General features: G+C 37.9%; 1 protein-coding gene across 6 annotated transcripts in view; it reads right to left on the bottom strand.

The window, feature by feature from the left end:
* Positions 1-27396, bottom strand: part of ATP13A3 (ATPase 13A3) — a 63664-nt gene that overhangs the window by 32166 nt on the left and 4102 nt on the right. For all 6 annotated transcript variants that reach the window (XM_072866405.1, XM_072866404.1, XM_072866409.1 and 3 more), the window contains exons 3-7: positions 7961-8054; positions 5767-5940; positions 4807-4962; positions 4410-4480; positions 650-730 (exon numbers count right to left, since the gene is read on the bottom strand). In XM_072866405.1, coding sequence (XP_072722506.1) covers positions 650-730; positions 4410-4480; positions 4807-4962; positions 5767-5940; positions 7961-8054 — 576 coding nt within the window. The remainder of the gene's footprint in view (positions 1-649; positions 731-4409; positions 4481-4806; positions 4963-5766; positions 5941-7960; positions 8055-27396) is intronic.

Here is a 27396-nt window from a genome sequence, read left to right as displayed (position 1 = left end):
TCCCTCACAATGACTGCTAGCCAAGTATGGGAAAGAAAACAAGAAGCAGCAGAGTGATCTCCCTCAGCATTCCCTTCAAATCTTCAACAATCTGCAGATTGAGACAAATGAGCATCTTTCCAGCTGAAGAACTCTTGATGGACTTTTCCACTGGGAATCAGTCTATTTGCCTCTGAACTCATACACGCCCTTGAACAATGACAGTATGTTATGGTAACATGTATGTCACTTAGAGGTGAGTTATGTGGAAAAAATAACTACTTTGTTTTACATCAACTGCCAGATTTCACTGTATACCTGCCAGCGTGGTTGAAAACATAACTGCTTGCTATTCTTTTTGTATACTCATTTTATTTCAAAATGTTAAGTAGTAAATACAATTTCAGAAATACATTCTGAATTACTTTAAGCAATAGTTCCAATTCCCATGGTTAGTGTAGTTTGAGAAAAGTCAACACAGTATCAGAGTCTTGTTCCTACTCGACGTATAGGTAAGAAAAACAAGAATTTCATACATCTAACAGCCTTCTTGGAAGGAAGTGCAAGAGCCTGTCTGTAAAAACTAATCAATTGTCTTCTACTTTTGTTAACACTTTGAGCACAGGTAATGGAACAAAAACAATTCGTCCCTCAAATACTGTAATATTACCTGTAATCACGCATTCTCTTTGTCAGTCCTGTGCTGTGTTCGTTATGAATTGAAGAACAGGATGTAGGTTCATCTAGACCTCTAAGGAAAAAGTCAATTAGTTATTTAAGAAACCTGACATTTAAAATGAAGTATTCGGTTACTCAAAAGAGCTAGGTCTTTGCCAAGAGTTACACTGTATTATAAAAGAACAAAGTCTATGGATTAATGTTTTTCTAGCTATTTTTGTCAGAACTGCTGATACCAATGAGATGTTAAAAGCAGTCCTCTCGTTCACATGTCTTACTCTGTAGTATAGTCATATCTATTTCAACCAAAATGAAGATACACTTAATTTAAGTAAAATACTAGCATAACTAGTATTCAAAGACCTCTAAAAAGTGAGCAAGTTTTATAAAACATTATATGAAATCAATATGGATTAATATTTCTTCAGATTATCGTAATTTGTCTCTAAGTAGTAATGGAAGCATTTTAAAAACAATTATTATTTAATTTATCAAATAAATCTATACTGAAGCTATTTTGCAGCACCTTGCTATCAAAATTTTACCCATGACTAGGTAAAGTACAGTCTACATTTTAAGTACTTCCTTATGACTGGAAGACTCATCTTCACAGGACTTTTCTATATGCTGTGAAAGCAAATGCTATAATTTAGAAGATCTGCAGATAAGCACACCTGAAACATCATTATGTTTACAGCTATGGGATCATTTCAACTACCAAACTCAGTAAATCTGACATATCATGCCCAATATCCAGGCATTTTCTAGCGGACATGATTTGGATGCACAGGAAAATACCATTATCTTCTAAAAGGCTTTCACAGATGACATGACAAAACCAGCACTATTCAACACAAGTCTTTTTTATATTGGATATCTATTAAGTTATCTACTAAAAAGGATTCAGAGTTGTCCCAGTGAAGAAAGAACTCTTTATTGTGCATATATAGTAACAATTATTTCCATTCTCTAGAACACAGGGAAAGCTTTAAACTTCCTCACTATTGCAAAGGGTAGGACCATGTTTCCACCAACTTCTTGTAAAAGAACAGAAGGTGAAAATGTTAATGCGTTAATCTGGCCACAGGTTTACAAGGTTTCCCTAAAATTTTTCAAGTTGAAGGATTTTAAAATTACAATTTTTAGATAAATAAATATACAATTCTCTGTTAATAACTGTGCCTTTCCTCCCATTCTATCTCAAATGATTCAATTTTTCTTTTCCTGTAAAAAAAGGAATGTAACAGTGGGTTTAAGAAGGGTCCCTAAAACTAAGTGCTTTATATGCAAACATGCATACCTGTGTGTGTAGTGTCCATGCAAAGACAAAGCTTCTAGCAGGATGTTATCTGCTTTTTACAGTACTGTTACAGTACTGAATTCTCAGTACTGAATTCTGCATTTTTTAAATGCACAGGCATTTAAAAAAATGCCTGTGCGCACACAGTTTATTCCATAAAGCACTCATCAACTCACTCAGAGATTCAGTTGACACTAGCTAACACAAAACAGACATACAAGGTCAAAGTTGCATCCTGTTTGGCTATGTGACCAAGTCTCATTTAGTTTAAGAACAATTACACTTGCATTTCCTGTGTTTAAAACAGTGATCTTAATGATATGAAACTCAAGCTCTCATAACTGAATTAGTTGCCCAAGAAATCTTAATTTGCCTCCCTTCTGTATTGTGCTAAGTCTCTAATTATGTGATCAAACTGTTCTGTCTCTGGATACTTGCAGAATTAACTGCACAGAGTGAACCTATCTTTGTGATGCAGTGTTGTGCTTAGATCACAGCTACAACTGTGTTGCTGGCCTCATGGATTTCACTATAAAGCCCTCAGTCACATATACCGTCTCTTTAAAAATATAAACTTGATTCTCTACCATGTTGTTAGGTAATACCGATTTCTGGTTTTTACATAAATTGAAGAGCAGATTAAGAAAAAGTATCTTGATGAAGGACAAATTTTTAAGACTTCTTTTCAGAATATTCATCATTCATAAGCTCAGCTATTATTTCTCAGGTGGTGTCTAGTACTTCACTACATGATCATACCTAATTCACTTTAAAGAAAACTTATAGCAAACTCTCATTCTTATTTGACCTTGTACAAAAGTGACTTAGTACTCTGCCAGTATCGGGTACGTCTCAGATCCAGCTGTTTCTCCTCTTTATTATCCAATTGCTAAATAATGGTGTCCAGCTCAGCTACAGTACCTGACTAAACAAGTGGTCAGGCTCAGTCATTGCTAATACATCAAACAAATGAAAGTTTGGCATATCAGCAAGAATGTGATTGAATAAATGCTCACATAACTTCACAGGCATATCTGAGATTTTTCCGGGGCTTATAAATTGGCTGAGTTATCACAAGAACATCAAAAGGCACAGTCAAACAGCCAACAAATGCCAAGTTTCAAGTCACTGCTTTAATGCTAAGAAACAGCATTTTTTTCTGAAGATGTGAAGTCTCATGATTTTTTTCCCATACCTGTTCTTAGCATAGAAGTATAGTTTTGAGGGTTTTTTTAATCTCATCTGTGGGAAAATATTCCCTTTGAACAGTTTAAATTAGCAACACTATAGGCATGAAATCAGGACCCTGTAATGCAAAATGACAAGCGTCACTACCTGCACCACTGTAATTCATGGGAGGCTTAACATAAAAAATGCACACAAAGCTTTTAATTATTTACACATGAACTGAGACACTTCCACTCTCCCAGAGGAGGAGTGCTCAGTTTTGTAACTGCTTGTATTATGATCATTTCTTTAAATTGCTGTCACAGCTGATAGCTTTCCATATTATTTGCACATACTTTTTTTGAAAACATAAGAAATATTTGCAGAGTATGTTTCTTCTTACAGAAATTTTAGCTATTTTTCTTTCCTTCAGTCACTGGTCATTAATTTTTTCTATATGTAGGGCTTGGACTTTTCCACATGGTTCAATGCAGTGAACATTAATTTAAGTTAAAAAGAGGTTATATTTTTGACTCGAACTTCTTATTTTAACAAGCAGTTGTCAAAAACTGAGAAGCCTGTGTTCATTTAACTTGTTACCACTATGAGAAGGCCTTATCAGTAGCATCAGAAAAAAAGAACTTTCTTCTTCAACCCTAATGTCATGCAACAGTGCTGCTGGATAAAAGAAAATATAGCGCATCACATTCAGTGAGCACAGCTAGTACTGCCCAATAAAAGATGTTTTCTATCAATGCAAGAGATCTGGTTTTGTTACTAAAGAGTAACACAAGGGGGATGAGGTTCAGCTCAACTGGACTAAAATGTAGCAGCAGACCTACACAAAGATAAGCAACAAGGTATTGGTGAATTCCCCTCTTCCTAGATACTCCATTTGGGTCTAGCTCAGCAGCAATGCAAAAAATGTAAGTTACTCCATCAGAAGGAAAGTTTAAGAGTTTATAGAAGGAGAACTACTGTCTACAAACAGGTGCTCTGATTCTCAAATAACACTCCAAGAACAGGCAAAAAGCCTGCAGAGGCATGCAGCCTGTCACCCTATCCGAATCATGCTCAATAAAGGTAGATTAAACAAATACCTTCCTTCCAAAGTCACACCGAGTTAAAATCTCCCTGCTCTCACTATGGTTCAAACAAAGACTCAATGAGCTAGAACAGCTGGTCAGAATATGATACCAATTTTCACCATCATCTTAGGCATGCTCTTGTATTTTAAAAAAACATGCAGTTTGAAGCACAACACGAAAGAAAAAAGTATTCTTACCGTACGACATCAAAATTTTGAACTGAATCATTCCAGAAATACCTCACGCTGTGATGTGTGAAATAACGAATCTGCAAGGGCAACAGACATAGATATTAAACTAGCACTGCTTAGCACCTCTCTTCTGACTGACTTTATTCTGAACAGTGATAGAAAGTGAATTTAGAAAAACTTCACTGAAAGTTGAATACTTTTTTTTTTTTCAAAATAATCTTTCAAGCTTTCCACAATTTCCAGTAACAGGTTATTGAGGAAAAGATTTGTGCTCCACCCAAAGAATGAGCTAGCCTTTTAGAGAACAGTAGCAGCTCACCTGTACTGTACTGTGTGTGTTTACTCTAGATACTACTTGAGATACTTTGAAAATTAGCAAGTGCAGTATTGCAGGTTTACTTACAGGCAAATATTTTTTCAAATAATTTTTATTCTCTTCTGCAGCAGATTCACAGAAAGGAACAGCATGGCCATTTGAAACCTTAGGATTCTGTAAAGGATTGGCTCCCAAAGAACGCATACTGCAAACCTTTGCACAAAACCATATCTTGAATTCATCCTTAAAAAGAGTTGGAAAAAAATTAGTTGGTTGAAACAGCATTTAAACAGCATTTTACTACAACAGCTGTAGCAAAAAGTGTCAACAAGAGATGACAGATTAGCAGAGCCCATACATAACTACAGAAAATATCCCCAAGTTAATATCAGCTACCTTAAGAATACATTTTCTTTCCACAATTCTAAAAGCATATTTTTTGCACTGAAAGACTTTTTTTTTTTAAGCAATGAGTCTTGGCACTTGAATTTTGACATCTTCAGCCCTTCACAATTGAATATAGTTGTTCTGTAGTAGAAAGAACTATGGGATTCCTATGCATTCAGCTGCACCCACCGTGCAATTTCAAATAACTGAGGACTTAACACAAGATCATAACCAGGGACTGTACGCTGCAATTGTGGAGGAAGAAAATCACCTGAAATCGAACCACACTTGGGTCCACAGTTACACCTTAATTCAACAAATGTATCTTTGCTGAACAAGGGAGTGAAAGCCTGAAACCATGTTATCAGGTTATATGAACAAGGTATCTGTTCTGTAACTTTTGATGACAACAGCATTCATGTATTTAATTCTTAAAATCCAAAAGCAAAGACTTTCTTTTTGCTATGTCCTCTGCAAACAACTATCAGTCTTCCCATATGGGCAGCAAAGCTATGTACAGTACCAAGGAGCACAGTTCTGCAGTGCTGTAAAACAAAATCATGTCTACGTGGCAGGCAAGGATTTGTGTATTTTAGCAAGCAGCAAGAGGGATGTGAAACAACTGCAAACTGGGAGAAGCGCACCCTCCTACAGACTTACAGTTGTTCTCAGCAGAACCACTTCACAGTCTTTAAGCGTAGTCCTTTTGCATGTTGCTTTCACACGCCACTGAGGCATCCAGTAGAGGAGGAGGAGAAGCAAGCCACCAGAACAGATCACTCCTACAGTAACTAGCACCAGCTTCCAGCGACATAGACCATAGCCATAGATCTCCTGCATGGAAACAGAGAAACAAATAACAAACAATGACCCTCTTAATTACTCTGGCTTGGGAAGCCAACATTAATTTTTCATAAAGTGCGGTATTTAAAGCGAGTCAAATTTCAAAGCCATTTTCTCCTTTTTTTTTTCTAGGGGAAGGAAGGATTTTAAAAAACTTACTACATGATGGAGTGGCAATAAAAAGGAACACTGTTTTGCTCAGTCAGAAATACAAACATCAGTAAAAGCCTGACAAAGGCAGAACATCCACATTGTTTAGAACATTTCACTGCAGGACCTGTCTCCTCTCTGTACTGCTCCCTAAGGACTGAGGTTGCAACACAACCTGCCTTAACTCTCAGTGAACGACCAAATTTTTTACCATGACACAACGCAAGTCAGCTAAGCATTTAAGAGAAAAAGCATATATGGTTCTGTCAAATGCTGATTTTACCACATAGCATTTGATTAGCTAGCATACATAGTTTTGAATTACTGGTGCTAGCTGAATTTCATACTTTCTAAACAAGCCTGTAAATATATTTATCAACACTACTTTTTAGTAGAGAAAGTGGCTTATTTTGCCTGCCATTTAGCAAGAAATGCTACTGTGAAGCATTAGATACTGCAAGCCACACTGTCAAAGGTTCTGTAACTTGCACCAGCTGGAGAAATCCTCTTCTCTCGTTAAAAAAACCCACAAAGTATTAAGTGTGCCTTGGCCAAAGGCAAGTACCAACTTAACCTGATGACAGCCAGGAACAGAAAATAATGCAGTGACTTACTCAATGCTGTGTTACATTCCTGAGTTTCACATTACATCATTAGATTACATTTCCTGCTGCAAAAGGGCAATGAAGTTTCCCATTGAGTCCCACCCACATTGTTCATATTGACACCAACTTTTTGCAAATTTTTGTATACTTTTCATTAGACAGTATTAGAAATTGTTTAAACTCCTTTCCTAAGAAAAGGTTTTCCAACAAGTTTGTTTTGCAGCCTTCTCAGCTGACAAAAAGCAGAGACAAAACCCATTCTCTGTTACCCTCAAAACACTGGAGCCAGTATTCACTCCTTACCAATAAAAACAGGTGGGTGAAAGATGGTGGGAGAGGTTAATGCTTCCGTTGGGGCAAAAAAATGTATTTCCTCCAAAAAGCATTTATTTGAGTGATCAGACCATAAGTATCTCAGTTTCATTTTTTGTTGTAAGGTGTGTTTGCCTACTCTCCGTATTAGAGCTGGTCTAGTGAAGAGCAGCTTTTCCTAGCAGCGTGCACAAAGACAGAGCAAGGACTTCAATTCACAGGAATCTACCATTTTTTAAAACAAAAATCCCTACAAAACAAAAACCCCTATACCCCAAATAGTTTCTCCTGTCTCTAGAATGGGCTAGAAATTTAAAGATCAGCTGCCACTATTTTCCTGTCAAAGCTAGCTGCTCTGTCTTCCAGGACAAACGATAAGAGATATCATTGCTCCAGTAGGAAGCAAAGTTTATGTGCTACCAAATACCCATAAAACTGCTTGCCATGCTTTAGGAAGTGGGTCTTATCTGCATAAATATGAATACACAAGAGTATGCAGACTACAGTCAGATTATGGAGCATTAACCTGTTTTAAATTACAAGAAAAAAGCTCCAGGATTTGGAAAAGAAAAAAAAAAAACAACACAAAAATAACCAAAACCCACAACTCACTTTGCTTACATTTTCCTTAAAAGAAAAAAAACCCACAAAAAAAACCCCACACCAACAACTTGTTAAGTACCAAAATCTGTTCTCTATTGGACTACTGACCTCAATGTACGTAGCCAACCCAGCACCTTTGCAAAAGCTTTCAACAAAAACATTCCCTATCCCAAGACTAGATTTCTTAATACCAAAAAAGATTATCAAGGTAACCTTACAAAATTGCTAAACTGATTTAAACCGAGACAGCCACTCCCTAACGTGATATGTCCCATTCAAAGAGAAAACCATGAAAATGTGTTTCTTTCACTGTATAAAAACAGGCAAAGAGAATTCCTTACCATCTCATCTTCCTCTGCTTTATTGACAAATTTCTCTTCTTCTTTCTCCATGTTTAGTATGATATGGAACTTCTCGACTTGAGATATGGAAGACCTTAACAGCAAAAGAATTAAAAATTGAAGCAACATTACAGATTTTATACCCAAGTATGAGGTTGTTTTGAGTTATTTTCTTAAGGGCATACACATAAAACACACCAACAACATATTAATATAGATCTTAAATTTGCACTGTTACTAGTTTCCAGCAGTAACAACCCAAGGAGCTCTAGTAAAGCTTTAAGATTGAACACTGGATGAATACAAGTTAAATATTGCAGAAACAGCAGGCTCTGAAGGAGGGAAAAGAGCTTGTACCAATTTAATTTGGTTACACTCTACATGCAGCAAGCAGTTTTTGGTACATTCTACAAACTTCACGATGGAAATGTAAATTAAACCTGTAAAAAAAGCTTAAAAGTAGGTCAAGATTACACATTTCTATCATTCTATATGCAATAGCTCCAATCAGATGCTTTCGGAAGCCAAGCTATCCTTTAAGAGGAAAGACACTGTACCCCCGAGATGTGCATTTCTCATCTGAGCAGAAAAGTAAGTACGTGCTAAAAAAGTTTAGCCCCCAGTTTAGTATTTCTAAATCAAGACATGCTTAATGGTCATTTAGGCTTTTCCCTTCTTTCCAATTCTTTTACCATTCAGTTTGTATCAATGGGTTCATTTCTTATCGTAAATCTCTCATAGTTGCAAATCTTGAGGGGTGCTTTGAGGAGAGATTATGATCACGAGTTTCATGAACAGGGAAAGGCATGAAAAAATATGAAGCTGTCTATGAGATGAACATAGTGCACACAGATCCCTATCCCAATAGGGAAGAACTACAAACAAAGGCTACAACATATTATGAGGCTCATCAGAAGTTTCAACATCACAAAGAAAATCAAAGATACCAAGTCAAAAAGCTAAATTTTTGAAATTAAAACTGCATCTAACCTTCAGTTGGGGACCCCTGTACATGTTAATTGTATACAATTTATAATGAATACACCCACATCGTATTTCCACAGGAACACCTACCACAGTTAAAACCACTGAATAGCCAGTGCTGCCCTGCCAAGACATGGATTAACTATCATGCTCTGCACTGACATTGTACAGCCTTTGATTTTATTTACTGCACATATATAAATATCTCAGAAGACAGCACTTACTACCACAGCATATAAGCAGCCCTCAAGTATCAAGGATTCACTGTCATAGCACAAGTAGTTACTGTAATTGTCATTTTTCAGACAAAAAAAAAGAATCAAGGTGAAAGCCATCCACTTAACCTCATCTCAGCTGTCCATTGAAGACTAGGATGCCACTATTTAACATACTTAGTACTGGGTACCATTATGATAAAAGCACAATCATTACCAAGTTCTTTGCTGTCATTAACTCCCCAACATTTTCACAACTCAAATCACCAGACTCCAAGTCATATCCTCTCAAAGCCAGCCCCTGGATCCATGCACTTACATTCAACAGCAATGCCAACCTCAAAAGGTCCTTCCTCCCAGCTCCTGCAGTTTATCAACATCATCACATCCTTGCGTGTTTTCTGCAAGCTACCACCTCCTTTTCAATTAAGCCAACAAATGAAGCAGGAACCCAAGAGAAAAGGTTTCTTTTGCTGCCCAAATCTGGGTCTCCTCAGAAATCTTATTCCCACTGCTGAATAAGGTCCTAGTGGAAGAAACACATACTCAAAGCAAAGAACTGCATCACAACACAGGGCTCAGTCACAGGTGAAAAACAACTCAGCACTTCATAAATTGAGTGCTTGATACAGTTTGTATTTTGTTCTGTATGGAAGGAAGCTAATTTGGTAACAACAGTCTCCTTTGATAGAAACACCAGCTCACACATTCCTTGCTTTAAGCTGGAAATTTTCTATTACTATCCAATACTGAACTATGAATAACTTTCTTACTGCAGATTAATTTGGAAATTAAGCCAGAAGATGTAACCACTGATACTTCCTTATCTGTTACACAAGTCAGGCAAGTTCTAAAACACATTTTTGTTTAAATTGCCACTTTTCTTCACTAAACAGCTTTTTACCCTGGAAAAGAGATACAGATAGATATATATATATAGATATAGATATGAAACCAGTTAAAATCTGTCCTAAACATACACAGGATTGCTAGGAAAGCTCCTGAGAACAATCTGTGAATTAATAACGTCAAACAACTTTATGTACACCATACAAATCACATTTTCAATCAAGAAGTCTCACAGTCAGAAAAAGTTTTGTGTATTTACAGAATTATACTTCTAACAGAGTTCACAGCTCCATGAGAGAATTATTAGATTTATCATACTTGAAATAATTTGCTCAAACAAATGTGTATTTCCCTGCTATAGTGTACTGCAACATCAAAAACAGTGCCTGTAGGCAAAACTCCAATCTTGATGAACTTATCTAGCAACAACTGTACTTGATACAGGAAAACACCAGGCAGCAAAATAAATGCAAACAGCTTCAAAATCAATAAATCTCAACTGAGATTTCCATATGGCCAACGCGTCAGAACAGGCACCTTATGAGACACCACAGCAGCATGACAGAGGAGTGCAATTGCTTTAATTTAGGGCTGTTCCACAGCTAGGAAGGAGCATCAAGCTGTCAGTCTGAAGAAGCACGAAGGGAAATCTAAGCACTGAGAGCACCAGCAATAATTCCTGTGATTCAAGAATTCTTTGAACAGCTGGGTAGAATCACACAGGGAATACACGAGGAGCATTACAATGCTATTTTTGACTCAGGTCACTAGCTGCATCTGCATTATTTTATACAGACTCATTTACTGAGCAACCTTCAACTAACACACACACTCTCAGTATTTCACATACTGCCTGTAATTTTCTATATTAAACTCAAATTGAAATCTCTAAAATTAGAAAGCATTAGAGATCTTTTCTTACTTGATGGGTCATGAAAATCATTACTATTCAGCAATGAAGAACAGCACTCTTTCTCCAATCTTACCCCTTTTGGCACATCATCAGCCCAAGCTCATCATCAAGAGTTCAAACGCATAAGTGCATTGGGTTTGTTTCTCACTGCCCTGATGAAAGTTGGGGTTGAACACCACCACGGGCTCCACAGGGCTGCCCTCTTTGGAGGTGACTTCAGGCTGCTGGGTCAGACTGAAGAAATAAGTAACAGCATCTCACCAATTCAGAAGAGACTTTAGCAATATGCATTTGATCTTTACTTCCTTCCTTCTATAATATGGTGAGAATTTAAACATTTCAATACTTTAAATATTTAAATATAAGCCTCAGACTTTTCAGACTACAAGGGAATATGACATTTTTCTAGTACTCGAATTGAAGTGAGGTTGAAATCCACTCACAAGAAGCAACATGGACTCAGGAATATTCACATATAAAGCGACTCTGATGCAAGGGCTGCCGCTGAGCCTCTCTCCGGCACAAGTTCCCTGCAGTGAATAGCTAGAGAAGTCCTTTCTCCCTTTAACAAACTGAAAATAGCAACCAAAAAGCACTATTTATTCCTTTTAAAGAAAGGGACCAAAAACAATGGAAATGGTGAAAGTTACTGTCGCTCCACTTACATAATTTTTACTCATTGAGCTACTATTGTATAGCAACGCATATTCTAGAGTCAGAAAAGTAGGAAGTATCAAAAAGGTCTGTAAAAGAAATGCTATTTGCCACGGAGACTAAGAGAATGAAATCACTTGCAACATTTTAGAACGTAGGTATAAATTTAACAAATGGTATAGCGGTCAGCTGAACAGTGTCTGAACTGTAAATACTTCTAAGAGCATACATTTGAATCACAAGCTTAAACTACTTTTTTTAAAAAAAGTATATCAAAGTTAAGTTAAATTGCAATTGCTATTTGCTTCTGTCCTGAAGAGTATGTAGCTATGAGTAGGACAGCACCTGCAGTTTCAGATTTAAGTCGATATTATTTTAGAGCTGAAGTAGACCACAAATTGGATCACTGGAGAAATTACAGCAGTGTACAGACATTAAAACTGCATGTATCCCCCACAGTGAAGAAAATGTTGCACCTTTTCTGAATTACTACACCAATATCTATTTGTTGATCTATCCTGACTAAACAACCAGGATACCAAGCAGTTCTACCAAAATATTTACAGGCAATAAACATTTGTAGCAACAGTATAAAAGGTGCGAGTGAACTCACAGCATATTTATTAAGGAAAATGTTGTTAAAGAACTACAGTAAGTCTCAATCAGTATGCCTGAAGAGTTCTGCAAGCCACACTTTTGAAGGGCTACTAGCTCATCTGAAGTCAGTTTTCTAATACTTGGCCAAATTAAACTACTTCAGTGCAAATTTTACCCTTCAAGTTTGATTTGGAGGGTGGGAAGCAAAGAGATTTTCCCTCTGTTCTACTCAACATTTTTCCCAAGTCCATAATCCTTAAAAACTAATTCTGCTTTAGCATACATACATTGTTGCCATCAGTTTATTCTTCTAGCTTTCCAGTTTAACTGGAAGTTTCATAATTTCAAGAGAAAAATTCCAAGGTCTGGAAAGACTACAGCTACAAAAGACGAAACTTTTGAGATCTCCTGCAGTCACTGGGCAATCTAAATACCACGTTTCTCAGATGAAAATATAAATTTGACAGTTCAAGTCTTTAGTAAAATCCATGTATGGATATGCATTAAAAAACTATCAAGTTGTTACATATGCTTATGCTCTGTCATCATTCATCTGCTTAAAATACGCAAGTAAATAAACTTGTATCTTAAACATTCCCTATTTTATTCTTTTCAGATATTTGTAAAAATCCTGAGATAATTTAAAAAGTTTCTCTTACCAGCAAGCAGTCCAGCAGCTGTCCTCTGCACTTGCTTTTGTTACCATGAGTTAGTGAGGCAGTTCTTAATAACTGAGACCCTATCTACAAGGGAAGTCCTGACAAATGAACTATTTTGTCTAAAATCTAAAAAAAGTCTCCAAGGGCTTTTCAAACTGTTATCAAAAGATTAACATATCAAAGAAAATTTGGCACTGCTTGGAATGCCTTTTTTTTCCCTCTTCCCTCCAGTGTGGCCGAACAATTGCAAGACTGTGGCCGGGCTGGCGCGGAGGCTGCGCTTCCAGGCATCAGCCGCCTGGTCCAGCTCCTTCTATTCAAACCACAAATGCCTCACCAGGAGCCTGCAGACAGTTTCAGGTCTATGCACGAGTCCTGATATTATCTGCCCAGCTAAAAGCATATATGTTTCTAACCAAACCCTTCCTTGTATTTACAGCTGTTGCGAGTGAAGACAACAACATTCATTTTGAGGAGCTAATCAATGTTAAAGGCAGCAGTTAAGAAATACACACATTTCTCCCTCTCAGCATTTTACAGTTTATCACAGAGCATAATGAAGCAATCGCATACACCAAACTAGATGACCAACTAGATGACCAACAGGTAACTTGGTCACTACCCAAACATTGCAGAAATAAGTCACTTTTCCGTACAAGACAAGGATCAATCAGCACTGCTTTGGTAAGAACACAAAGCGCAAATGAAAAGATCTAACAAAGCAGACAGGAAAAGCGAGAGACATGCATGAGAGGGGCCAAATTTAAAAACCACCTATGCGCAGACATTAATATGAGTCAATCTTCCCAGCTCCCTACGTAATCACTGTCATTAAATAAACCAAGCACCGTAAATTTCTACAGGAAGATAATTAAGACCAAAAAAAAAACCCACACCACCACAATTGGCCTGTCTAGAAGAAAATCACAATATAGATCAAACATGAATCATATTCCTGAAATCTGATCTAGTGTCTTACTAAGTGACCAGTCTGGCTCTCTTGGGTCCAAAAGGATCCATTGGGGTATCTTTAAGGGCTACTGAAAGACTTTTCAAGAACTTATTTACAACAAATGTATCTTCCATTAAGAGACACTTCACAGCTCTGGAGTTGAAAATTAAGTTTCTAATGGCCTGATGTCATTACAAGTCTTTCAGATTTCTGAATTTAAAAAAATATCTTGAACAGTGATTCTTAACTGCAGATAGTGCCTGTTGCATAGCAGACAGACATCATCTTCAACTGCATCCTAACTAGCTGTCAAAACGCAGAAAAATCCTGTTTTGAAACTAGAAAGCCAAGTGTTATTTCAGTCACTCAGAAGTTAAACATTTCTGCACTTTAGAGCCATACATCCAAACCTTTACCACGAGAACGAATCAACCTAGCAAGGTAACAGACCTTACAAAGGCAATGTTTACCACCAGGGCTTATTCTTGTTCCAGTAACATGTGATTCCCACACATTCAGAGCGGTTATCAAACTGAGTCCATTTCTTCCACGCATTATGGTAAAGGTTTTTGGCATTCATGCAATGGACCTACAGGAGGTAAGCCACTGCTTTACATATAAAAAACACCAACTAATGGCAGTTATGGAATTAAGAATTGAAGTAGTACTCAAACTAGAAGAGCAATAACAGGCCAGGAAGAGGTATGAATGTATCTTCTGAGAACACACTGAGTTTCAAAATACATTCAATTTCCTAGGAAAGATGAAAACACAGCCTGGGCTATAGCTGACCATTAGCAGAAGAGGATGGCAGTTAATTTTACAAAGTGATTGATAGAGGAAAAGTGCATGCTTTTGCCCTTCCATGGAAGCCAGCTTTCCACATCACCCTACAAGGGCTGTGTATCAGGTGCTGCACGGGAGCACTTGGCACATCCAAGCAGACAGGGCTTTGGAAGACAGTTCTGCACTCGTACCTCAGGTCGAATGCCAAAAGTTGCTCTGAATATTGAAGTGTATTTCAAAATTTGAACATTATAATATGTCCATACACATATAAAAAAAAAAAAAGTATCTCTTATCCAGCTACTAGCAGTTAAAAAAAAAGTGAAAATACTTCTTCAAAATTATACCAGAAAGATTAAGAACTCTTTCCCCCAGACCACAGAAACATTTCTCAGCAGGAAAGGGAAAAAAAAAAAATCTGTTCTTGGCCCAGATCTCCTTTGCCATCCTGCTAAGGAGACCTCCTGGTCTACACAACACTTGGCAGAACTGACCGTGCAAAGTTGCATTTGATACACTGCTTTCAATGCGTGTGTAATATTTAATGTGATGTCAGAACTGCCAGCAGCCAAGGAAAGAAGTTCTAGGTATAGCTTAAGAGACCATACTCTAGAAAAAGCACACTGTTAAATGGAGCTATAAAAATAGAAGGAAAAGTCTTATCAGCTATTACTACTTGAGCTTGCAGCTCCTGCCCATGCCAACTGCCAACGAGTTCCACACACAATACCTGAAAAGCTGAATCTAAAACACTGACTTCATTTAAAGTGTGCTGTACCAATAAATAAATGGACAAGGATACAAGCCTAAGAAGATGTAAGGATCAGAAAAAATAAAGATGGTAAATATTTAGGAGCACATTCTTCTCAAGCCGTATCACATAACAAGCTGCACACTTTAAAAATCCATCACAAAAAAAAGAAGCAAACTTGAACTGAACATTTCAAGCTTTCAAGAGCTGAAACCAAAGCTTCTGCCCACAGTGTCGTGGACATAAGTCCCATATTTACTTTCCAGTCCTCCTCCTTTACATAAAAGATCCTATTTCAGCATCTATAAAAATAATGTACTATTTCCTAAAATTTCTCCACTGGCTGCTTTTGAAAAGATTGGCAGAACCTGCAGCCATTGAAAATTTAAAAAGGACCATTTTTAAAGAGACTTGCAATTACAAAAGCTAGGAGTTGATTTTAAAGACTGTAAGAATGCCCTGCTAAAATCCACATTATGACATCTTGTCTCCAAATAGTCTGCTATCAGGATTCATCATCCCTCCCTCATTAGTCTTGGTATCTCCTCAGAGGAAAGTTTCCAAAGTTCCTTTTTATGGATTCTTACAGTCTTCAAGGAGCTTCTGAACACAGGTGTGCCTGCACTCAGCATTTTTGCATCTCTCACATGCACCACTGTTGCAGTGACAACTTCCACTTAGTATCTAGGACCATAGCCATGATTTGGGGCAGATGGGATTACGCTACACCCTGGACTCAGAGGGATCTGTATATCCGAGCTGCAGCACAATGCCGGAGACTTCTCGTGCCACCTGGCAAGCCTGAGACCGTGCGTGAGATCCTGTCTTTGCCTGCCCTCAAAACATAAAAGCCACGTCACTCAAAGATCACTTCAAAACTGAAACAGATCACTTTATACCCAATACATAACTTAGCCAATAGTCTGGGGATATCACATTTTTATGACCATAAAAAACAAAGTTTATGACATTTTACTTCAACATACACTAGGATGAACTTACATGTGTTAATTTAAATTTATTTGTAACACTTTGAGTATTATTTTAACATACTAATATTTATTACAAGTTTGTAGTCCAGACTACAAACGTAAAAGATACTCTCCTTGAGAGGCACCTTCAATCCGAGAAATGCACCTTACATGAATGGAAGTCGTTGCAATTTACAGTTCTTCAGTAGCTTGCAGCTGAACCCTTAAATACGAAGTTATCCACATAATGTACAATAAATGTTTGGGTAAGACCTACAAGCTAAAAGAACTATGGAAGATCAAAAATCCTCCAGCTATATTTTGAAGGAAGTTAAGGTTATAATTTGTACTACAAACAAAGCTTAACACTTTAGTCAACTAACCAAGCTCTAACAATAAGAATGACATAATAGTTTAATGAATACATGGAAATTTTACAAGTACATGAGCTAAATTTTAACAAAGCCCTCCACTCAATACCTATTTTATCACTTCCCATCTTGGGCTTTCTGTTATAATACAAGCTTTTGTTTCTGTGTTTAGGCTTACGGAAGACCATTGTATCCAACAATCACCAAACCAAAACTGTATTTACATTTGTAGTGTGTATTCTTTGTAAAGTATACTTTTTGCAGGCTGCAATAGCAATTGCAATGTTTATAGTAGAATACATGCTACATTAAGGAAAGATAATTCTACATCTAACAATAAAACTCAGTATCGCAATTCATCATGATAACAAAGTACTATAGCCAATACTATACTCAAAACTTTCTTTCTAACTGGTCTTCAGATAGTTATTTTCAGACCACTTAAAAATTTGCTGTTAATGTAACAGCACATGCACAAGTTGTAGACATGTTAGAAGAGAATTTAGGAAAGTAGTCATTCGTATCAAGGACAACTAGTCAAGCACATCACCACCTAACCTTCCCGGCATCTCATTTATCTCACTTCAAGCAGCACCCATTTACATAAATGAAAATTTTCAACTGATAAATGAAGCACCAAAAGTCAAAATTGCCCAAAGCTTGTTCCCACTCTCGGGCAAACAGAAATACAGTCTTTCCTTGTTTCCTTTTTAGATTTCTGGATCTCCTACCTGGCTGCCATGAGGGAAAGAAGGTCTGTTCCACAGTCAGGGAATCCAATAAAGCATACATTTATTTTAGATGCTTATTGTTTCTTTCCTCTCTTGGAAGGGTATACTAGACATTTGGGTTAGAATTCACAGACTTTGACAACAGAGACAATGAAATGTTTTATTTATTCTTGGAAGAGAAAGTTAAACTGTTTCAAATACCTTGGGTAAGGCATGGCGCCATTACACCCAGCGTGAGTTTTCAATAGCTGAGCGCTGAAGCTGTTTCCAAAAAGACGTTCCTTTCTCACATGGGGCGTGAACTTTACTCAGTCCTTCTATTTGATTAAATAACCAAGACTATTATGGTCAGATAATGGAGATGGCAAAGATGCCCCATCCCAGCACCAAGAGAACTGCAAGTATTCTAGCGGAGAATTGGGAGTCTGAAGACCCAGATCCAGCAACAATGGGTTCTTTCAAGGAAGCATTTCCCCTCAGGGGCTGTGCCAAGAGCCCAACCTTTCCTGTGTGGCTGCCGCCTTATTGTGCAATGTAGAGTATCTGCTTCCTGGGATATATTTGCCTTTGTAGTATGGATGCTCAGTAAAAGAAGGCAATGACTTTTTTTCCTCTTCCTCTAAATTCTTGGAAAATATTTTTGAGGTTAATGTAAGAACATTTGAATCAAATTTCTGTTCGTCTACAAGGAGCTCATCAAGCACAACCAGACTAATCACAAGAGATGAAGTCTCCTCTAAAGTTTAGACATTTAACTTTTATTTCCTCAAAAGCACATATAGTTGGCATACAGCTATGACTACAGCATAGTTCAAGAACCAGTCATACTCATCATAAGCAAGCAATCTGCTTTAGCGTCTTTCTTTTCTTTCCCATCATAAGTACGACTTAGTACCTTTCACTGCTTTCAGCCGAGCATTCTGAGACAAAGCAGTATTTCTTTACACTTTTCCAAAGTCATGATGTAAAACGTAAACATTCTTAAAGTTCAACTATGTGATTCCTAAATGCACACACAGAGAATATCTTCCAGATTAACAGAAATAGCACCAAATTGTACTCACTTCTAAAAATTTACTCTGTAAGAAGATCTATACATGCAAATAGGTTAAACTTCAGCACCTAAACCTGGATTTTCTAATGCTTACTGAAAGTACAATTTATTTTTAAACAGTCATAATAAATTGATACAAAGCCTTAAGTATGTGGCACATTCACTTTACTTAGATCAGAAACACTTCAAGGTAATAGCTCTTCTTGTGTGCAACCAACCCACCAATCAATAGAAATACTTTGCATGACGAATTGCTAAAACTCTAAATACCATATAACAACACTAAAAATTAAAGTTGAAAGGTTGTATCAAAGAACTTAACACAATTTAAGACGTCAAGCAGGACAATTTATTTGCCTTGATCAAATTCTAATCACTAAGTAACAGAAAAATCTGCAAACAAGTTCCATTCAGAGATTAGACTGCTCTAGAAGACTATTTTCTTATGCAGGGGAGTTTATGCCACCTAACAGCTTAGCTCCTGAAAATGATTAATTTACTCTCAGAACTACCACATGAGGTAAGATGAGAAAATGGAGGGGGAAAAGTTACACACTCTATTTCCATGAACTGAAGTTTGACAAAGACAAGAAGAGAACAGACATACAGGACTGTAACATTTAACCCAACTCCTCCATGCCTGTAATGTAAACTCTGGCCCACGTTCATCTAGCTATGGACTAGCTAAACTACGTCCCAGTCATTCAGAACAGTCCTACAAACCCAGAAGAGCTTTAGCGATTTAATAAACAGTTATCCCTCAGAGAAGGACTTCTACAATCCATGAAATTAAATGAACTCACAGCAGCCTACTATGTTTCATCTTTGCCTTAAATAGCTCAGTCTAAATGATACTTTGCAGCACTTGTGTGCTTCTTGGGAATGATTTCCACAGCATCAGCAGTGGGAGACATCTTCTGTAGAATGGAAACAGACTCTGCAAAAATCTGACACGTGATCTCCCTTGAAATGCTGCAATCTTCTCAGCACTGATGATGACAGTCAGTAAAGGTCTTCAGACTTGCTTACTGGAAGAAGCAAGTCTGCTTTTGGTTATCACTCCATTTGTAGTTAACTTTTATCCTGCACACCTACCTAAAAGGATAAATTCTCCTTTAACGTATCATGTCTAGAGCAATACTTACGTCCGCATTTCAGCTACCTTTTTTAGGTTTTTTTTTTCTTTCCTAGCCTATAAACTTTTTTATAACAGTACTAAGAGATGTAACTGTATCCATCTTCTCTGCTGTAAGGAGAAAAGCTAGTTTTCTTAAAACCAAGACTGAAATGTTGAAAGTACATTAAATGTATCAAGGAGCACTCTTTCCTCAAGCGTTGACCTCACTAACTGAAATATCACCACTGTCTAGACAAATATTCAGAAGTAGCCTCTTCTCAGATGCCTCTGGTCCAGATGCTCCACTCAGATTTCCCCCACCAGCCTTGCTTTTTCATAAATATTAGGTGAAAACAGAGGTCAGCCTTCTAAAGCACCGTTAAGGGCTGCCACGATCCTCCACATACATTAAATACGTGAGGAGCTTTTACTCTATACCCTTTGAATGAAAGTAACCAAAGAACAAAAAGCCTGGCTGAAGGCTAATAGAGCAACAAAATAACCGTCCCCGAAAGGTCAGATCAAGCGTGCACTTAGCCCAGCATCCTGAAGAGGAGTAGTCAAGGAGCCATCACGGGTAGAATCATATAACGATAATACCCAGTAGACTCTCCAATCCCAGTGACTTGCAGTTCAAGAGCTTCGTCAGCGAAACACCATATAATCTTATTTAATACTAAGTGGATTTTTCTTAATTTTTTTAAATTATTTTGGGGCACATTTTAAGCATGCCAACATCCTGCAGCAAAGAATTCCTAAGTTCATGGGGAAGGATTTTTTCTTTCCTTATTTTGACCCTCCATCTGCTAGCTTCAGCCAAAGCCTCCCACTTGTTGTATTTGAAGGGGCAGTGAAGTCAAGCCTTATTTAGTCTCTCCCTGACACCTGTGATCCTTTTATAAACTGTTTTATCCCCCACCCTTCAGTTTTCTCCATGCAGAAATTACTAACAGCTTCCCTTACAGAGGTCATTCCAAACTTCTGATGGTCCTTGTCAGCATCTTTCACAGTTCTGCTATGTATCTTTCTTACAATGTCTCAGTCCCCATAAGAATTTGCACGTGGCCAATAACACGCTAATGCTACAAATAAATCGGAAAATAATACACTACACAAATAGCTAATTAAGATTGGTTAAAAACCATTTTTCAAGAGAAGTGTCTGTTTCCTCTCCTACATACTCAGTCTTCACAGGTAAGTGGAAGAGAAGTCACACGTTCCTAGAAGCACCTGCTGGTTACATTAAGTGCTGCTGTTAAAAAAAATCATCTATGGAACAGAAACATTAAATACCATTATGTATATTACAAAAAAAATATATTCCATGTGGACATGGTTCTGTGCAACTGGCTCTAGGTGGCCCTGCTTGAGCAGGGGGACTGGACAAGATGACCCCCCAGAGGGCCCTTTCAACCTCAACCATCCTGCGAGGCTGCCATTCCGCTTACCATACCCAGTACATTTTCATAAAAGAACATTCAAACAATGGTGGCTTGCAAGATGAGAGATTTAAAACAAACATTTTAATGACTTTTCATAAGTCATCAAGGACTTAAACTTGCAATTATATAGGTACTAAATTCCTCATCATCCAAGTCTCAAATCCCTGAATATCTCTGGAACATGAGAAGTTCCCATCAGAACTAACCCCACATGCCATTTCTGATGAGCACAAGTCTTTCTGGATTTCCTGGTTCACAGGATGAAGCTAATGCTTCTATTTCAGATGGTGCCACAGCATCCAAATCCCCATCCCTGTCTTACACTTCGAACCTCACAGTAAAGGGATCAAGGGCAGAGCACAGAATATATCCAAAACCACTTCAAACACAAAGTAAGCAATGTTTTTTTACCCTGGCTTTCTACACAAAGGAAGAGGGGGTGGACTTTCACAGTTTACATAAAAATGATCACTGGGCAGCTCTGTCAAAGTTGACACCTCACCCTGAAGCTTCAACAGGATCATAACACTTCAGCATAAACTGAACCCCTTGTAGAGGCTCTGCAGAGTCCTCAAATTTGTATGCTCCTTACAGAAACTACAGAGGAGTAGCCCGATTCCAGATGCAGTAGGCTTTATCCGAGATACCTAGCAAATCAGTGATTAATACGGTTAGAAATACACATGTGCAACTTTGACAGACATTAACTTAACTCCCATCTTACCTGCAAACATACCAACCACCTTGCAGAGTTTTTAAAAATGCCTTCGTTTATCAAGGTATAACAAAAGAACGTAGGAAGGACCCAACTTAAACACTATCACATCTTGCTCTATGAATATGCACTTTGGTTTCTCCTTTGCCACAGCACTCAGGAAAGAAAATTCACAAGCAACTACTTTATCTGAATGAAAGCAAAACAATCAAGAAGGTTTAGAAAAAGACTGATGCTCTAAACATTACCTTATTTCTACAGAACACTAAGAAGGGAATCAGCCACAAGTTACTGTGTTTTTACTATCTTTCAAGCTGATGTTATAGGTATCAAGCCCATTTTCATAGCTGTATTTAATAGATACACTACCACACTTTCAAAATTAAGAAATATTAACTTAGTTAAAATCAAAATTAGCATCCAAGGAATGAGGATGTTCCCTGATGCAGGAAAGCATAGATATAAAACACACACTTCAGGAATCTAGCACAAATAAGACAGGACGATACAGTGAAACACAGAGCAGATGATTCACCACAAAACTCAGCATGAACTTTGAACTCAGCAAACTCAACTGCCTAGGTATAGCTCAACGTCCACAATATCAAAAATTACAGTCTCTAAGGAAAATGAGCTTTACAAAAGGTGAACTACTTCAATTTAGCAATAAGTCAACAGAAAGCATTTTCTCAGGGTGCACACCAAAATAGTCTCAACCTGATACAGCTTCTGTTGACAGTAGCTAATCAACCAGCACAATTACTGTCTGACTATGGTCTGTATAAGTTCTCCTATGACATCCATCAACGTTACATGTAACAAGTGTTACCTGACTTCAGCTAGACAATTACGGCGTTTAATATACTATGACGTTTCATATACTATTTATGCCATCGGAGGATAACAGCAAGCAGAATAAACTGAGGCACTCTATGTTTGTTCCACATGCAAGATGCAGACTACACAAATTCAAAATACTTCACACTGAAACCCGAGCAAAACACTCCTACGATCCATTCTACTAATGGAGTTATGTGGACCAGCAATCTCCAGCAGCAATTTAACACACCAGATAATCACTACTGAAATGACCACAGGCTAAGAACTGTCCTTACAAATGTTACTAGCATACCAGTACCAGCTTGAGGCACAAAAATCCTTCATAACACATGCTCAGAATGCAATTACACCAACAGTCTCGCTACTGACAAAAGCTGTCTCTCTGGGGAAGAGATATTGCTGGATTAAAGAAAGGGTGGCACAGGGAAGAGCACTACGAGGATACCTATATTTGCATGCAATAGAGTAAGGACTCTGTCAAGCTGACAAGACCATAAGTTATTTTTCATTGTGCTCTCCCCCTACAAAAGGCATACAATTTGTGTGGTGACACATTAGGTGTGTTCCTACATTTTTGCCTGTTTATTACTACAGTAAAGCTACTTCTGCGGAAAAGACATGGTCATAAGAAAATGCAATTCATATTTCAAACAAAAAATAAAATTTGTAGATGAACTAACGACACTTAGGAAGTCAGGAGCCTGAGTACACTTTCAACCAATGGAGACTGCACAACAGGGGTTTTCCAAGTGCTTCTGTTCACTCAGCCACATCACATCCGCCTCTGCTCCAGACACATGCCCTTCACCATGGGTTGATCTCACCCAAGCACTAGATAACTGTCGCAGCAGTACAACTGTACAGAATGACAAATAGGCAGAAGCTGTGTTTCATCCATACAGTTTTGGCATTTAAAGCCTGGCTGTCCAAACTGGAGTCAAAACCATTACTCCTTTTCACACCACAGGTCTTCAATATTGCCAGTATTAAGGCTCAGTAGATTGCCTTTAGCAATAAAGCATGGCTATGATGCAGGAAAGCAATGTCAAGACCCTCTCTTGAAACACTACTTAACTTTTTTGTGGTCCTCGTCAAATGGACCAACTGAAGATCGGGTTAATCCAAAGAATGAACTCTGCAAGACTGCACATTTGACAGCCCTTTTATGTTCCTGTTTGAATCACCAGTTGGTCTGAAAAGAACTTTTTGCTGGCTTGTCAGATCTGGAGTACTGCTATAGTGACAGAAGCACCAGTTTTAGACAGCAGCACCCTCAGCCAAAGACTGCTCAAGCCAATGGAACAACCCTTTGAATTCACTGGGCTTTGGATCAAGCCTTCACAACTTCGTGACAATGGCAGATATGTTAAGATTCCTCCACTCCTCTAAGATAAAAACAGTTTCTCTGTTTGAGAAACAGAGGCAAGAAAAACTATCCCTCTGCTCAGAGAAAAAATTCTCTAGCAATTCAACAGTAATAGGACTTTCAGGGAATTCATCTGTACCCAAGTTATACAGTTCAGTACATACTACTACGGGGTGAAGGTTGACGTCAGACAGGTAACACAATGTAACTGCCAACACATCGTACAATCACCACATTGGAGGCCAACCCTTATCTACATCATTGAACTTTCAGCTCCTGCTGTCTACTACTGCATTAAACGTATCCTCCAGAAGATAAGTTCTTGCTATTGTTGACATTAAACACTGTGGCAGATCTAAAGGCCAAAGTCACAAGGGCAACTCTACTTTTCTTCATTGATTTGGAGACATGGTATGACAGCAAAATGCATAGGATTAATTTAAATGTTTCCACACATTCCAGTTATCTTACAAATCAATCCCTGAAACAGAAGGAATAGTTGGATCCTTTGTTTTGTCATGCAGTCTATTGCAGACAATCAAAAGCAATTATAAGAGTGCATGAAAATAATGGTAAATAAAATAGCATGGGTAGACTCGCAGTTGGACTTTCCACTTTGAAATCTGTCCACCCTCACTTAGGCTCCCTGTACTGGTGAATATATTGAGTATATCTCCTTCAAAAATATCTTCAAAGCAAAAGGTGGACCTTTCTAAGTATGGATCAGAAGCATTAGGATTACCACCTGAATCTAAAGTAGTAATCTGAAGCTACTAAGACTACTAAAATTGTTGAAAATTCCTCAATGCTCTGCTACGCTGCAGTTACACACACACATCCCTTGCCATCCTGCAGTACCTCCACCATGGAGGTTTAGAACATCCCGACAGCACAAGAAAAATTGCTCCATTTGCAAGAGGCAGCATCCCAGAGAAGAGAGTAACATCCAGAACACCGTATGTTTCCAAAGCTATACAAGCACCACGATCATTTGAACCTGTGCAAGGTCTAAACTCATGTGATATGGCCAAGCGATGGACAAAAAGAATCCTGTATTTCCCCCTCCTGGGCCCAAACTTGACACAAACTAAAACTAGAATCCTATAAAATGAGATGAAAGGGACCTCAATAGAGAGTTTAGTCTATTCCCTAACCTAAACCAACTATACTAGTCTTTCTCAACACACAAACTTGTTCTTAATGGCCACCAATAAAAGATTTCTTAAAGCACCATTTTTACTGTGAGAAAGCTAAAGCTTAATTGGTGTTTTCCTTAATGAAACTTAATCCCATTTCAGCCTGCCCATCATGGTCATTGAAAATAGCATTTCCTTCTTATGAATCTTTTAAATAGTTGAAATCTCTTACATTCCCCTTAACCTCCTCATCTCTTGCCAAAATAACTCGAATTTTCTTCCACCTTTATGAAGCTGTTTCCTCGAACTCTGATCATTTGCATTTCTCTCCTCTGAACTCTTTCCAAGTGGTCCAAATCCTTCTTGAATTTTGGCACCCAAAACAGATGCTGTCTGCACACTGAGAGTATACCAACAGCAAGTAAAGCTGATGGATTTAAACTTTACATCTCACAGACAGTACTCCCGTTTAAACATCCCAGTAAGATATTTGCCTTTTCTGCAAACAGCGTGACACTGACTCACATTCAACTTGTGATCCAGTACACCCCCAGGTCCTTTTTCTAGTACCTAACCAGTTATTCTTCACCCTGCATTTGCACAGCTGATAATTCCTGCCTAAGCGCAGTACTCTGCATTTGTCCCTATTGAATTTCATCCTATTTTTCAGGTCATTTTGAACTCTCATCATGTCCTCCAATACAAAGTCCCTGAGAATTTAATAAGCACATTTAATCAGCCAGTTGACTGATGCTTCCATTAAAGGCAACCGTACCCAGGACAGAACCCTTCAACATAACCTCTCATTTCAACACTGAATCAATAATTACTCTTCTCTGAATAGGATCATCTACCCAATTTTGCACATTTCCTACACTACTTTCTCCAGATCATGTCTCCATTTACTTATGAGGCCATTAAAATGTGGAAAACCTTATTAAATAAATAAATTGATCAATCAGGAGACAAGACCTCCACTGCTTCTGACATAGCCACAAAGCCTTCTGCTCTGCAGTAAAGAGGTATTAGACTTTGGACGCAATTAGTTTTCCTACAAATCAGTTCATGCTGTTATTCTTCTCGTAGTTATCTTCCAAGCACCTGAAAACAGAATGTTGGCTTATTAATATCAACTGATGGAAAAAAATTAGATAAAGTGAACTGTCAGACTTCAACTCCTCTTCCTCAGCTCTCTTCCACTGTAAGTCTGAAGACTTGTCCTTTGCCAGTCTCCTAGTACTTCTGAGTATTTCTAGATAATATTTTTGCATTTTTTGAGCTGTTTTGACAATCATACAGTGAAGCTTATCAAGGCCAGCTGATGCAAGAACATCTAGTGGAAGTACACTCTAGTGTAAAATACTACCTCATCACAAGTATTAATAAGATTAAGCATCTGCATGACACTATGTTAGAGAAGACAAGCAAAATAGGCACTGAGCACTTTAAATGTTCTGCACCTTATGTAGATATACCACTGAATCGAGAGACATTTTCCAATCTTCCTCCTGCTATTAACATATTTCTACAGGAACCCTGGTATCTTTTATTGCTAGTTGCAATTCTATTTGCACTTTGGCCTTTCCAATATCTGCCTCTACTGCTCTTTTATACATGTTCCTCAATGTGACTTACTTTCACGCTCTACATATTTTTTTTTCTTGCAGCCAAAAGGCAGTAAAAGCTCATAATATAAGTTGGTCTTACTACTTGCTCTATTTCTCAAAAGCCTTCCCACTTTGCTGTTCTGTCTCCTACTCTTTATAAGGATCACGAGCTCTGATTTCATAGCCTTTGCCATTTATCACCTTTCATTTTGACATCCTCTAGCTAGAATAAAATCTAAAGGAGTTGCCATTTTTGTTGCTGTATGTACCTTCTAAACTGAAAATGTCACCATCACATAACTTTGATAAAAGTCAAAAAAGAGAGAGAGTTAGGTATTTTGAAGGATGGTCTTTTGGTCTACCAACTAAAGTAGGAATGGACTTGCTACCATTTCCAGTTCCTGGGCCTCTTCCAAAAAGCTGCTTCAAGATGAACAATGCAATGCCACAATTCTAATAAACCAGAACCACAAAAAAAGGGCTACATTCTTTCAAAGGAAAAATACACAATGAAAAAATGAAAATACAGAACGAATGCAAAATGCAGCTAATTCTGGTAGGGCTGATAGGACTACAAACACTACAATTGATAGTGTACTGTTTCAGAGCAAGCAGCTAGGTTCCATGGCCACAAAGACCCCTTCTCAATCCCAACCCGTGCACAGCGCCCCATGAGATGGTGCTAAAATTACGTATCTTAGAAAAGGAACAGCAACACACAGCACT

This window comes from Ciconia boyciana, chromosome 7 (genome assembly GCF_034638445.1).
Source record: "Ciconia boyciana chromosome 7, ASM3463844v1, whole genome shotgun sequence".
NCBI classification, from domain to species: Eukaryota; Metazoa; Chordata; class Aves; order Ciconiiformes; family Ciconiidae; genus Ciconia; species Ciconia boyciana.
The sequence above is the reverse complement of the archived record's forward strand: the minus strand, read 5'-3'. Positions and strand labels throughout refer to the sequence as shown.